This window comes from Lynx rufus, unplaced genomic scaffold (assembly GCF_022079265.1).
Source record: "Lynx rufus isolate CCGP_SWC_20201006 ecotype Redwood Valley unplaced genomic scaffold, mLynRuf1.p SCAF_7, whole genome shotgun sequence".
NCBI classification, from domain to species: domain Eukaryota; kingdom Metazoa; phylum Chordata; class Mammalia; order Carnivora; family Felidae; genus Lynx; species Lynx rufus.
This window is the reverse complement of record NW_025814889.1, coordinates 18,334,702-18,349,052: the sequence shown is the minus strand read 5'-3', so window position 1 is coordinate 18,349,052 and position 14,351 is coordinate 18,334,702. Positions and strand designations below refer to the sequence as shown.

The window sequence follows — 14,351 nt, the reverse complement described above, 5'->3', positions numbered from 1 at the left end:
CCTATCTATTAGGGTTGCAGTTACCCTGAACTACAGGGCTTTTTCCTTGTGCTGTCCCCTGTGAGGTTTGTGTTGGTGGGTGGTGTTGGCAGTCTGATTAGATATCTGCCCACAGTCCCCTGCTAGAGCTGCAGTGGGATTGATGTGTGTGGTTATTTTCCCTTCTCCCCAGAGCAGGAGTCACTTTGGAGTGGTGCTGTTCACAGTTGTGTTGTTTGCAGGGTGGTATCCATCAGAAGCTATGGAGAGACTCCACCCCAGTGGAGCAGGTTGAATGGAGTGAGTCTTCAGTAGAACACAGGGCGTGTGGTGTTAGCAAGGTAAGTGGAAAGTGTTACCGGTTCCTAGCAGGGCTACTTGTAGAATGAGACTTGACAGTCGCTGCTTTGGAGTGACTCCTGCCCAGTTGTGCAGGTATGTTGAGGCATATCCATAGGAGGACACTGGGGCAGGGTATGTAGTGTTAGAAAGCTAGGTAAAGAGTGTTCATACTCATTCTTGAAGGTGTCTGGTTGTCTAAGATGTCAGGGGGGAGAAGTGTCACCTTCTGGCTCTTATTTTCTTGGATAAGTCTCCTAATGATCCCTGCCCTTCCAACATCCATTCTGAGATTAGTAAAGATATCTACTTCATGCATACTCCAGGTAGTTTTTAAGCTGCTGCTTCTATGCTGTATATTTTGGAGGGTTGTTTGTTACACTCTGTCTTTAAGGGTGTGGACTCAGTTTCATACTGTCCTCTAGCTCTTCCAGAGTAGAGCCTGCTGATTTTTAAAGCACCCAATTTTAAGCTCTGCTGGTTATAAAAACTCCAGCAGTTAAGCCCCACTGGTTTTCAAAGTCAAATATTATGGGGACTTGTCTTTCCAGTGCAGGACCACCATGTCTGGGGTGCCTGTTGTGAGGTCTGTTCATCTACCTGCTTTGTGATTGTGGTATCCCTCCTGTTTGTGGTTAATCTTGTGGGAGTTTGGTTCCTGACTGTTTTCTGTCCTTTCTGCCATTTTTAATGTGGCCTCTGCTCTAGAATTAACTGCATGGGGCCTCTTCTGCCATTCTTCGGGTCATTTTCTGAGTTAGTTGTACTGATGTGGCTATTATGAAGTATATCCATGGGAGGAGGTGCACTTAGGATCCTCCTTCTCTGCTATCTTCCCAGGCTCTCCCTCCAATTGGGGTCTTCTTGGTTTTGCATTAGTTCCTTTAGGTACGGCAGCTATTGGTCTCTGTTCTGTATATTACTTGGACCATGGGAGTCTTAGCCTGAAACACTGATGTTAAGAGTTCACTGGGAGAGCCAAGAAAATATCTGTTGTGCAGTTCCCCAGGCATCACCAGCAAGTGGGACACTCATGTCTTTTAATCTGTGCAGAATGCCACTTTCCCTTTCATGTCATTATCAAAACTACTTTTCATATAATGTGAAAAGTAAACTTAAGGCTTTTTACTGAAAAAAGAAGAATGATTATTGTTAAGGAGCTCCTACATCATGCCCAGAAAGAAAAAAATCCATAAAGTATAGAAACACAAAGTTACCTGCATATAAAATGGAGTAAAAGAAAAATAGAGCAAATGAAATGTTTCAGAAAATTGTTTTACCACAGTACCTTTTACTCAGTAATCAAAGGCTTACCTGACTGGTCCTTTTCTGTTTGCAAGAAAACACAAGACTGCAACTGTAATATGAATCATCAAGAAAGCTGATCCAATGCCCAGGAAAGTCCATATGTCTGGAATTTCAAACCAATTAAAAAGATAAATATGTAGTGAAAACCATTACAAATTCCAAATTCAAGGAAATATTTAGTCACAATGTCACCTACTATTCTGAGGGTATGTGAAATCTGCAGGAGAAGGGTTAACCTTGATGTGGCATCGATTTCCTTTCCATCCTTGTCCACAACTGAAAATAAGATAAAAACTTAAGTTAAAAAAAAATAAGTGGAAACATAGTTTAGCAGTACTGTCATGGAATAAAATGATGAATGTCAATAAATAATCGTACAAGGGAGTATGGGTAACTTTGATAAGAAACCAAAAATATTAAACCAAAGCAAAAGCAAAATTTTTCTGTTTTCATAATTGTGTAAGATGACTTTCATAAAACTATTTATTACCTTCTTGGGGTAGCTGGGTGGCTCAGTCAGTTAAGCATCTGGCTCTTGATCTCAGTTCAGGTCATGGTCTCATGGTTCATGATCTCACGGTTCATGAAATTGAGCCCCATATCAGGCTCTGCACTGACAGCATGGAGCCTACCTGAGCCTCTCTCTCTCAAAATAAATCAATAAATTAAAAATATATACTTATCACCTTCTTGATTTTATTTATAAGATAGGAGCTCAGCTTTCACATTCTCCTTTGTTGTTTTCAAAAGTGTGACTTGATTTTTGCAATCCCTATCAAAATAACACCAGCATTCTTCACGGAGCTAGCATAAACAGCCCTAAAATTTGTATGGAACCAGAAAAGAACCTGAATAGCTAAAGCAATCCCAAAAAAGAAAACCGAAGCTGGAGGCATCACAATCCCAGACTTGAAGATGTATTACAAAGCTGTAATCATCAAGACAATATGGTACTGGCACAAAAACAGACACTCAGATCAGTGGAACAGAATAGAGATCCAAGAAATGGACCCATAAACGTGTGGCCAACTAATCTTTGACAAAGCAGGAAAGAATATCCAATGGAATAAAGACAGTCTCTTCAGAAAATGGTGCTGGGAAAACTGGACAGTGATATGCAGAAAAATGAACCTGAACCACTTTCTTACACCATACACAAAAATAAACTCAAAATGGATGAAAGACCTAAACATAGACAAGATGCCATAAAAATTCTAGAGGAGAAATCAGACAAAACCTCTTTGATTCAGCCACAGCAACTTCTTACTCAGCATGTCTCCAGAGGCAAGAGAAACCAAAGCAAAAATGACGTATTGGGACTTCATCAAAATAAAAAGCTTCTGCACAGCGAAGGAAACAATCAGGAAAACTAAAAGGCAAGTAACAGAATGGGAGAAGATATTTGCAAACGACATATCAGATAAAGGGTTAGTATCCAAAATCTATAAAGAACTTCTCAAACTCAACACCCAAAACAAAAATAATCCAGTGAAGAAATGGGCAAAAGAATGAATAGACACTTCCAAAGAAGACATCCAAATGGCAAACAGACACATGAAAAGATGCTCAACATCACTCATCATAGGGAAATACAAAGTAAAACCACAATGAGATACCATTTACTCCAGTGAAAATGGCTAAAATTAACAACTCAGGCAATGACAGATGTTGGCGAGGATGCGGAGAAAGAGGATCTCTTTTGCACTACCGGTGGGAATGCAAACTGGTGCAGCCACTCTGGAAAACAGTATGGAAGGTCCTCAAAAAATTAAAAATAGAACTACCCCACAACCCAGCAATTGAACTACTAGCTATTTAAGTGATACAGGTGTGCTGTTTTGAAGGGGCACATGCACCCCAATGTTTATAGCAGCACTATCAACAACAGCCAAATTATGGAAAGAGCCCAAATGTCCATCAACAGATGAATGGATAAAGAAGATGTGGTATATAAAAGAATGGAGTATTACTCGGCAATCAAAAAGAATGAAATCTTGCCATTTGCAGCTACACGGATGGAACTGGAGGGTATTATGCTAGGTCAAATTAGCCAGAGAAAGACAAATATCATATGACTTCACTCATATGAGGACCTTAAGATACAAAACAGATGAACATAAGGGAAGGGAAGTAAAAATAATATAAGAACAGGGAGGGGGACAAAATATAAAAGACTCTTAAATATGGAGAACAAACACAGGGTTGCTGGAGGGGCTGAGGGAGGGGGATGGGCTAAATGGGTAAGGGGAATTAAGGAATCTAGTCCTGAAATCATTGTTGTACTATATGCTAACTTGGATGTAAATTAAAAACAAAAAAAGTTACTTGATTTTTACCAGTGTCCAATCCAATATTACTTTATTGATCATTTGTCTCAAACCTTAAAGCTAGCACTCTTTTCAGTAGTGAATGGATTTCTGTTTTTCAATACTGATGGGAATATTCAAATTGAAATTTACATATCAGAGAGAACATTTATCCCCAAAATCAGGATGATCCTCCAAGTATATAGATTTGAAATCAGGTAAATAATCTCATTGGATATACCTATACTACTACTAGGATTTAATTAACTTTGCTTTATTTAGGGATGTCATAATGAAACCTAGAACACTGGGAGTATTTCTTTTATGGGTGGCTTTCTGAATGTTCAGAAATGGGATTAGTTTGTACATCAAAGGGAAATAAGGTTTATTCTTAAGCAGTAAGTATGTCATTTTTTTTTTTCTGGTATAAATGTGTTTGCATGGAAGTGTGAAAACTTACATACTCATTTTTTCCCAAAAATATCAGAATAGAAATGATCATTCGTATTTATGTTTGGTTGAATTTTCTGCCAAGTTCATGGTACATGCCACAAAATAGGATTAAAAAGTAGCTTTTGAATGTTTTGTGCTTTAAAGCTGTGTGTTATAAGCAATGCTTCTTCAGTACACAGTTATTGTATTTTCCCTCAATCTTTTTGAATTTGAAAATTTGAATGCTTTTTAATGTTTATTTATTTGGAGAGAGAGCAAGCTGGGGAGGGTAAAAGAGAGAGGGAGGCAGAGGATCCTGAGCAGGCTCCTTGCTGTCAGCACAGAGCTCGATATGGGGCTCAAACTCATGAACCATGAGATTATGACCTGGGCCAATACCAAGAGTTGGACACTTAACCAACTGAGCCACCCAGGCGCCCCTAGAATTTGAAGGCTTAATGGCAATTCCTTCACAAAAGCAGTAGCTTCTTTAAATATAGAAAGCTTACTGATTCAAGAAAGTCCATAAGAATGCCATTTTTCCTTCACAGAACTAGAATAATACTAAAATATATATGAAACCACAAGAGACCCTGAATGTCCAAAGCAGTCTTAAAAAAGAACAATGCTGCAGGTATCACAATCCCAGATTTCAAGATGTACTACAAAGAAGTAGTAATCAAAACAGTATGGTACTGGCACAAAAATACATAGATGAATGGAAAAGAATAGACAGCCCAGAAATAAACCCATGCTTATGTGGTCAAGAAGTCTTTGAAAAAGGAGGCAAGAATATACATGCGGAAAAGACAGTCTCTTCAATAAATGGTGCTGGGAAAACTGAACAGTTAAAAGCAAAAGAATGAAATTGAACACTTTCTTACACCATACACAAAAATAAACTCAAAATGGATTAAAGACCTAGATGTGAGACCTGAAACCATAAAACTCCTTGAGGAAAACATAAGCAATAATTTCTTTGCATTGACCTTAGCAACATTCTTCTGGATAAATCTCCTCGGGCAAGGGAAACAAAAGCAAAATTAAACTATTGGGACTATACCAAAATTAAAAAGCTTTTGCTCCGCAAAGGAAACCATCAACAAAAGGGCAAGTTACTGAGTGGGAGAAGAAATTTGCAAATGATACATCTGACAAGTGTCTGCTTGAATGTGTCTATTAAGATAAATTCCAGTGGGAAGTACCTTGGAATACCAGTTTAAAAAAATACTGGAGAGACTTCTGGGTAAGATGGCAGTAGGAAAATCCTAAGCTCACTTCATACCACAGATACATGTAGGTAACAACCATATCAATGTAAATAACCCAGAGAATGACCCAAAGACTGTCAGAACAGACTCTCCACAGCTAAATGTAGAGAAAAGGTCATTTAGAAGAGGGTAGGAAGGGCAGAGATCAGGTTGGAAGCCAAACTGATCCATGAATGTATGTGGGAGGGACGGATGCAGGTGTGGAGAGGGGAGAGGAACACAACAGACACCCAGACAGGGGACCTTCACTGGGAAGAGAAATCCATTTAAAATTTGGCTTTGAAAACTAGATAGGCTTAACTTCATGAGTTTTTTAACAATCACTGGGGCTCGACATCTGAAACTTTAAAAATCATTTTGTTTTGGGGCACCTGGATGGCTCAGTTGGTTAAGTGTCTAAGTCTTGATTTTGGCTCAGGTCATGATGTTACAGTTTGTGAGATCAAGTACCACATAGGGCTCTGCGTGACAGTGCAGAGCCTGCTTGGGATTCCCTCTCCCCCCTCCCCACCTCACTCACACTTTCTCTCCAAAGTAAATAAATATAAAATAAGTAAATAAATTAGTGGGTTTGGCTTTGGGAGAGCCAGAGGGCTATAGGAAACTCAGTCCCTGCCCTTAAAGGGACGGCATAACAACATCCCTGAGATACAACATAGAAGCAGCAGTTTGAAAAACACTGGGGTATATGGGAAGGAGATTTGTGTACTAATCTCAGAACATTTGCTGGAGGGACAGGGATCTGGGAGACTACTCCAAAAACAAAAGAACTGGTGGCACCATTTCCTTGTACCATCCCCTGCCTAGATAACAGTGATAACCTCCATGAACCAGCACAGCTTGAACACTCACGACCTAGTTAGTGGCTCTACCCCCACCCACTCAGCAGTTTTCCAAAGCAGCCACAGGTCCCCTCCCACAGCTGACCAGTGCTAACCTTGCTAATACCACTTACCTTGTCCCTGCATTTTTCTCTGTACCCACCTCCTCCCTCCAAACTGGTGTTGGCAGGAGTTTCCAAAGCAATTTCAGGCCTCCTCCTACAGCCAACTTGTACAAACCTTGCTAACACTGATGTCCCTCCATTCCCACTGTGTTCTCCTGTGAACCTGCCCCTTTCAACATGCACTTGACTGGAGTCCATCCAAAGCTGTACCAAAGCGTGCACTGTGCAAGCAGCACAGACAGGTACCAGCACCACTTCAAAGTCCTGCACTGTGGGGAGGGGAAAATAAAACAAAACATACCAGTTCTGTGGTCACAGCCATAGGCTGGGGGCAGACATCTGCTCTGGATTCAGGCTCTGCCCACCAATGAAAGCTGCTGTGGGGACAGCACCAGGGTGATACCACAGCTCTGGCAAATGCCCAGTCTGATCCAACTAAAGCCCAAGGAGACCCTAGACTGGCCCTTAAACAGAAGGATCAACTCCTGTCCATAGCAAGAAAAGAGAACCATTGCAGGCAACTGGAATGAAGGTAAATGTGGTTCAGACATATTGGTAGGATGCATATAACATATCAGATACACTTCTGAAGCATCAGGTTCTTATGAATGGGGGACATTGTACTATAAAGCTCTATAGGGGTTCTTTTTAATAATGCCAGTACTTTCAAGAGAAGGAGATATATCTGAATTTTCTAACACATAGAAACAGACTCAAAGTGAGTTAGACAAAATGAGAGAAATATGTCCCATATGAAAGAACTGAACAGAATCTCAGCAAGAGAGCTAAACGAAATGGAGATAATATGCCTCATAAAGAATTCAGAATAATGGCCATAAAGATACTAAACTTGAGGAAAGAGTAGAGAATCTCAGTGCCACCTTCAGCAAAGGGATAGAAAACATAAAAGAACCAATGAGAGATGAATTAATATGTGAAATTAAAAATACACCTGAGAGAATAAATTGTAGACTAGTAGAAGCAAAATAATGGATTAGCGAGCTGGAAGACAGAGTAATAGAAAGCAATGAAGCTGAACAAGAGAAAAAAAGTGAGATAGATTAAGGGAACTCAGCAACACCATCACATGTAATACTATTCACATTATTGAGATCCTAGAAGAAAAATAGAAAAGGGAGAAGAACATCTATATAAATAAGTAATAGCTGAAAACTTTCCTAATCTGGGGAAGGAAACAGAAAACCAGATCCAGGAGGCACAGAGAACCTGCAACAAAATCAACCCAAGGAGCTTCACATCAAGATACATAATAAACTGGCAAAAGTAGTGATAAAGAAAATTCTAAAAGCAGCAAGAGAAAAGAAAATAGGTACCTACAAAGGAAACCCCATAAGCTATCAGATGACTTTTTAGCAGAAATTTTGCAGGCCAGAAGGGATGTGGCATATTCGAAGTGCTGAAAGGAAAAAACGACAACAACAACAACAACAACAAACCAACCCCTAAAACCAAGAATACTTTAACCATCAGGGCTATCACGCAGAGTAGATGAAGAGTTTTCCAGACAAACAAAAGTTAAAGGAGTTTATCAACACTAAACCAGTTTTACAAGATATATTAAATTCGGACTCTTTGAGTTGAAAAGAAAGACCATAAGCAGCAGTTAGAAAAGTAGAAAGCACAAAAGCAATAAAATTAAGTATATTAATAAAAATCCATCAATGGATTCACAAAATGAAAGAATGTAAAGCATGAATGACACCATATACCTAAAATGTGTGGAGGAGATGAGTAAAAAGTTAGTGCTTTTACAATGGGTTCAAACCTAAAGTGACCATCAACTGAATACAGTCTGCTATATGCATCAGTGTTATATATAAACCTGTTGGTAAACACAAATCAAAAACTGGTTATAGATACATGAGTAAAGATAAAGGAATCCAAACAAACAACTAAAGAAAGCCAGCAAAGCATGAGAGAAGATAGCAAGAGAAGGAACAGAGGAAGAACTATAAAACAACCATAAAACAAGTATCAGAAGGGTAATAAGTACCTATCAATAATTACTTTGAATGTAAATGGACTAAATGCTCCAATCAAAACACACAAGTTTGACAGAATGGATAAAAAAGCAAGACCCATCTATATGCTGCATACAGGATACTCAATTCAGACCTAAAGACGCATGCACATTGAAAGTGAAGGAATGGGAAAGCTTTTGTCATGCAAAATGTGAATGAAAATAAATCTGGGATAGCAATACTTATATCAGAGAAAATTGACTATAAAATAAAGACTGCAACAAAAGACAAAAAAGGATAGTACGTAAAGGGAAAAATCCAACAAGAAGATATAATGATTGTAAATATTTATGCACCCAACATGAAAGCACCCATATATTTAAAGCAGCTATTAATACAAAGGAAGTAATCAATAGTACAATAATAATAAGGCACTTTTTGAACACCCCACTTGTATCAATGGACAGATCATCCAGACAGAAAATCAGCAAGGAAATGGTGGCTTTTAATGACACACTGGACTAGATGGATCTAACAAATATACTCAGAACATCCCATCTTAAAACAGAAGAAAACACATTCTTTCAAGGGCACATTTCCAGAATAGATCCCATGTTAAGCCACGAAACAAGTCTCAACAAATTCAAGAAATTGAAGTCACACCATGTGAAATTTGGACCACAACAATATTAAAGTAGAAATGGACACCAAGAAGAAAATCTGAAAAGAACACAAATACATGGGGTTTAAATAACATACTACTAAACAATTAATGGGTAAACCAAAAGGGCAAAGAGGAAATAAAAAAAAAATACATGGAGACAAATGAAAATGAAACATAGTGGTCCAAAATCTTTGGGGCGCAGCAAAAGTTGTTTTCAGAGAAAGGCCTACCTCAAGAAGCAAAAAGAATCTCAAATAAACAACCTAACCTTATTTCTAATAGATCTAGAAAAAGAACAAAGAAAACACACAACTAGTAGAAGGAAGGAAATAACAAAGATTAGAACAGAATTTAAAAAAAATAGAAACTAAAAAACAAAAATAATAGAACAGATCAATGAAACCAGCAGCTGATTTCTCAAAAAGATCAATAAAATTGATAAACCATTATTAGCCAATCTAATCAAAAAGAGAGAGAGGGAGAACTCAAGCAATATCAGAAACAAAAGAGGAAAATTAACCAATATGACGGAAGCACTAAGGATTATAAGAATATTTGTTATGAACAATTATTTGCCAACAAATTGGTCTACATAGAAGGAACAGATGAATTCCTAGAAACAAATAACCTCCCCAAAATGAATCAGGATAGTCCAAGACCAGATGGCTTCAAAGGTAAATTCTGTCAAACATTTAAAGTAATATTAATACCTATTCTTCTAAAACTATTTCAAAAATAGAAGAGGAATGAAACCTTTCAAATTAATTCTATAAGGCCAGTATTATGCTGATATCAGATAAAGACACTATAAAGACACAGATCTACAGGTCCACATTTCTGATAAACAAAGATGCAAAAATCCTCAACAAAATACTTCCAAAGTGAATCCAACAATACATTAAAAAAATCATTCACCACTATCAAATGGGATTTATTTTTGGGATGCAAGGATGATTCATTATTCACCAATGTGATACATCACATCAGCAAGAGAATGGTTAAAAACCATATGCACATCTCAACAGAGGCAGAAAAATCATTTGACCAAGTACAACATTCATGATAAAAGCGCTCAACCATCTACATTTAGAGGGAATATATCTGAACATAACATAATAAAGATCATATGTAAAAACACCCACAGCTAACATTATACTCAGTGGTGAAAACCAGAGCTTTTCTCCTAGGATCAGGAACAAAACACATCATCAGTTTTATACAACATGGTAGTGGAAGTCCAAGCCCAGCAATCAAATAAGAAAAAGAAATAAAAGGCATTCATATTGGTAAGGAAGAATTAAAACTTCCACTATTTTCAGATGGCATGATAGTATCCACAGAAAGTCCTGAAGATTCCACCCAAAAAAAAAAAAAAAAAAAAAAAGCCCTAGAACTGATAATTGAGTTCTGTAAGGTCATTGGATACAAAATCAATAAGCAGTAATCTGTTGCATTTCTACACGCTAATCATGAAGTAGCAAAGAGAAATTAAGAATACAATCCCATTTACAATTACACCAAAAATAATAAAATACCTAGAAAGAAGCTTAACTAATGAGGTGAAATATTTGTACTTTGTTTTTGTTGTTGTTTGCTTGTTCATAAGTAACCTCTACACCAAACATGGGGCTTGAACTTACAACCTTGAGATCAAGAGTCACATACTCTACCACCTGAGCCAGTCAGGTGCCACCTGAACTTTGCAAGCTATTAAAACTTTGATGAAAGAAATTGAAGATGACACAAACAAGTGGAATGCTATTCCATGATCATGGATTGGGAGAACATTTTCTACCCAAAGCAATATACAGATTTAATGCAATCCCTCTGAAAATACCAACATCATTTTTCACACAACTAGGACAAACAATCCTAAAATTTGTGTTGAACCACAAAAGACCCTAAAGAGAGTGACCTTGAGAAAGAAAAAACAAACAAACAAAAAAAACTGGAGGTATCACAATTACAAATTTCAAGATATACTACAAAGGTGTAGTAATCTAAACAGATACATAGATCAGTGTAACAGAATAGAGAGCCCAGAAATAAACCCACAGTTATATGGTGAATTAATCTCTAACAAAGGAGGCAATAATATGTAATGGGAAAAAGAAGTCTTTCAACAAATGATGCTAGGAAAACTGGACCACTTTCTTATAGCATACATAAAAATAAAGTCAAAATAGATTAAGGACCTAAATTTTAGACTTGAAACCATAAGATTCATAAAGAAAACAATGACAGTGATTTCTTTCACATTGGTCATTGAGTCTTTTCTAGGTAAAGTGCAGGCAAGGGAAACAAAACCAAAAATAAGCTACTGGGATTACATTAAAATAGAAAGCTTCTATAAAGCAAAGGAAACCCAATGAAACAAAAAGGCAACCTACTGAATGGAAGATGAAATTTACAAATGATCTATCTGATAAAAGGTTAGTATCCAAAATATATAAATAACTTCTACAACTCAACACCAAAACCACAATAATCCAGTTTAAAGGTGGGGAGAAGACATTAACAGACATTTCTTCAAAAAAGACATACAGGCAGTCCATGGACACATGAAAAGATACACAGCATCACTAATCATCAGGGAAATGCAAATGAAAACCACAATGAGGTATCACCTCACACTTGTCAGAATGGCTAAAATAAAAAAAAAATACAAGAAATAGTTGGCAAGGATGTGGAGAAAAAGGAACTCCTGTGCACTGTTGATGGGAATGCAGATTGGTTCAACCACTATGAAAAACAGTATGGCGTTTCTTCAAAAAATTAAAAATAGAATTACCATAGGATCCAATAATCTTACTACTGATTATTTACCCAAAGAATATGAAAACACTAATTTGAAAATATATAGGCACCCCTATGTTTACTGTAGCATTATTTACAATAGCCAAATTATGGAAACAACCCAATTGTCCATCCATAGATGAATGGATAAACAAGATACATATGCACACACAGGAACATTACTCAGCCTTAAGAAAGAATGAAATCTTGCCATTTGCAACAACAGGTATGTACCTCGAGGGAATAATGCTAACTGAAATAAGACAGAGGAAGAAAAATATCATATGATTGCATTCATGTGGCATTTGAAAAACAAAACAAAGGAATAAAGGAAAAAGACAAAAACAGACTCTTAAATGAGGAGAAGCAACTGGTGGTTGTTTACTAGAGGGAAGTGTGTGGGAAGGATACAGAAATTGGTGAAGGGAATTATTTGTGCCCTTATCATGATAGGCACCGAATAATGTATAGAATTGTTGAATCACTCTATTGTACAACTGAAACTAATATAACAGTATACATTCACTGTACTGGGAATAAAAAAAAAGGGAGAAAACACAAACCATATGGGGAAGCACTATGCATCCTCCCTGTGCACCTCCTACCTATCTATATCTCTTTTATATTTAGCTATGCATATGTATTTATAGATTTATATATATAAAACCTGGTGGTGAACAAATGGGAATATTGCATGGCCTCTTCTTTGACGTTTCTTTGAGGAGTTTATACTGAAAAAATTTTGATGTTAATTCTTTTTCAGAAACAGGTATAAATGTGATGGATAAAAGGAAACATAAAAACAGATTCAGTTGAAAGCTTACCTATGAAAATAACAGGAAATAATCTTCCTTTCAGTAAGTACATAAATATATCACTGAATTTTTTTGTTTATTTACTTATTTATTACTAAAGATCAATTTTGTTAAAGTATAGGTCAAAGTCATGTAATCATCTCAGCTAATATGAGAAAAGTAATGGGAAGGAATGTAGTTTAAGGGTCAAAATTAGTTTCAAAATTAGTTTCAAAATATGCTGAATTTTGTCACCTTTGCCAAAGGAATTTTGAATTTAAAAAGTATGAATGAAATTTTGATTTAGGCACTTACACTACAAAATCCTTCAAAGAAGATGATTATATTACAGGAAATTGAGTACGCTACTACAGAAAAGTCTCACTTGTCTGCCATCCTGAAACAAATTATCTTCTATGCATATTTTCAGCAGGGCTTATCTTCTGTAAATATTGATAGATTTCAATTAATTTTGAAATAGTAAAAATTACTGGAAATTAAAAATTATATCATGAAGTATAATCTAATCAATAAGTGTGAATATAAATGAAGTAAAAATTATAATCTTGACACCCAAGTGATTCTCAAATGATTACTTTTTTCTCAATTGATATTTCTCAGATTAAAAATAATACATGCTTCAAGTCTTAAATGAAGTTATGCACAAACATGTTAAAACATTAATCATCCCCATATGCACTTTCATCCTCCTGATGTAATATAATATAAACAGCCAGATATGCCTCCTTCCACTTCTTTCACTTCGTCATAGAACACACACACGCATTGTGTATATATGGGTGTGTGTGTGTGTGTGTGTGTGTGTGTGTCCATTGTAAGAGAAACATCTACATCTCTCTTTAAATAGCTTTTACTTTGAACAATTGGTGAACTTTTTTGAGGTCAGGTATCTATATAAACAACCCATATAGACATGTAATTTTCAGAAATTAGCATATTATATATACATTTTTAGTTCCATCTTTCTCTTATTCTTGTCCTTCCCTCTTCACCCCAATATATTGGATGGATGGAAAGGAGGAGAAAGTAGAAAAATAATTGTTGGGCTGCAGAAAGAGGCAGGTAAGAATATTTAACATTTTCATCTATTTTTATCCTAATCCTCTTCCACAGGTTATGCAGTGTTCAAAGTAATTACAGCTGTCTAAACCCTAGGCTGTTTAAAAACATCCTTGAAAGGGGTAGGTAGGTCCTCAACCCTTGCAATGAAGCGGTGAGGCCAGCAGTAATGGGATACAAGAATAGCACACTGAAGTTCCATCCATCCTTTGAGCAACAACAATGAAACTAATATACTCCCCCCAATCCACCCCTTGGGACTATGAGCTGGAGGGGAAAACAGAAAATTATGTCTGCTGTAACTACAATTTGGTGGATTCTTTTCCTCCAAGGTAACCATAAATGTCTATTAAAAATCATTAAGGTGTTTTCAAAGGAAAAGGGTAGTCTTTTTCTCTATTTTTCATATGCAGTCTTGGTGGCAAAAGATATCATAATCAACTTCATTTTTGCT

General features: G+C 36.7%; 1 protein-coding gene across 1 annotated transcript in view; it reads right to left on the bottom strand.

The window, feature by feature from the left end:
• Positions 1–14,351, bottom strand: part of MALRD1 (MAM and LDL receptor class A domain containing 1) — a 794,572-nt gene that overhangs the window by 36,655 nt on the left and 743,566 nt on the right. Inside the window, exons 38-39 of the mRNA XM_047066301.1 lie at positions 1,823–1,902; positions 1,633–1,729 (exon numbers count right to left, since the gene is read on the bottom strand). Coding sequence (XP_046922257.1) covers positions 1,633–1,729; positions 1,823–1,902 — 177 coding nt within the window. The remainder of the gene's footprint in view (positions 1–1,632; positions 1,730–1,822; positions 1,903–14,351) is intronic.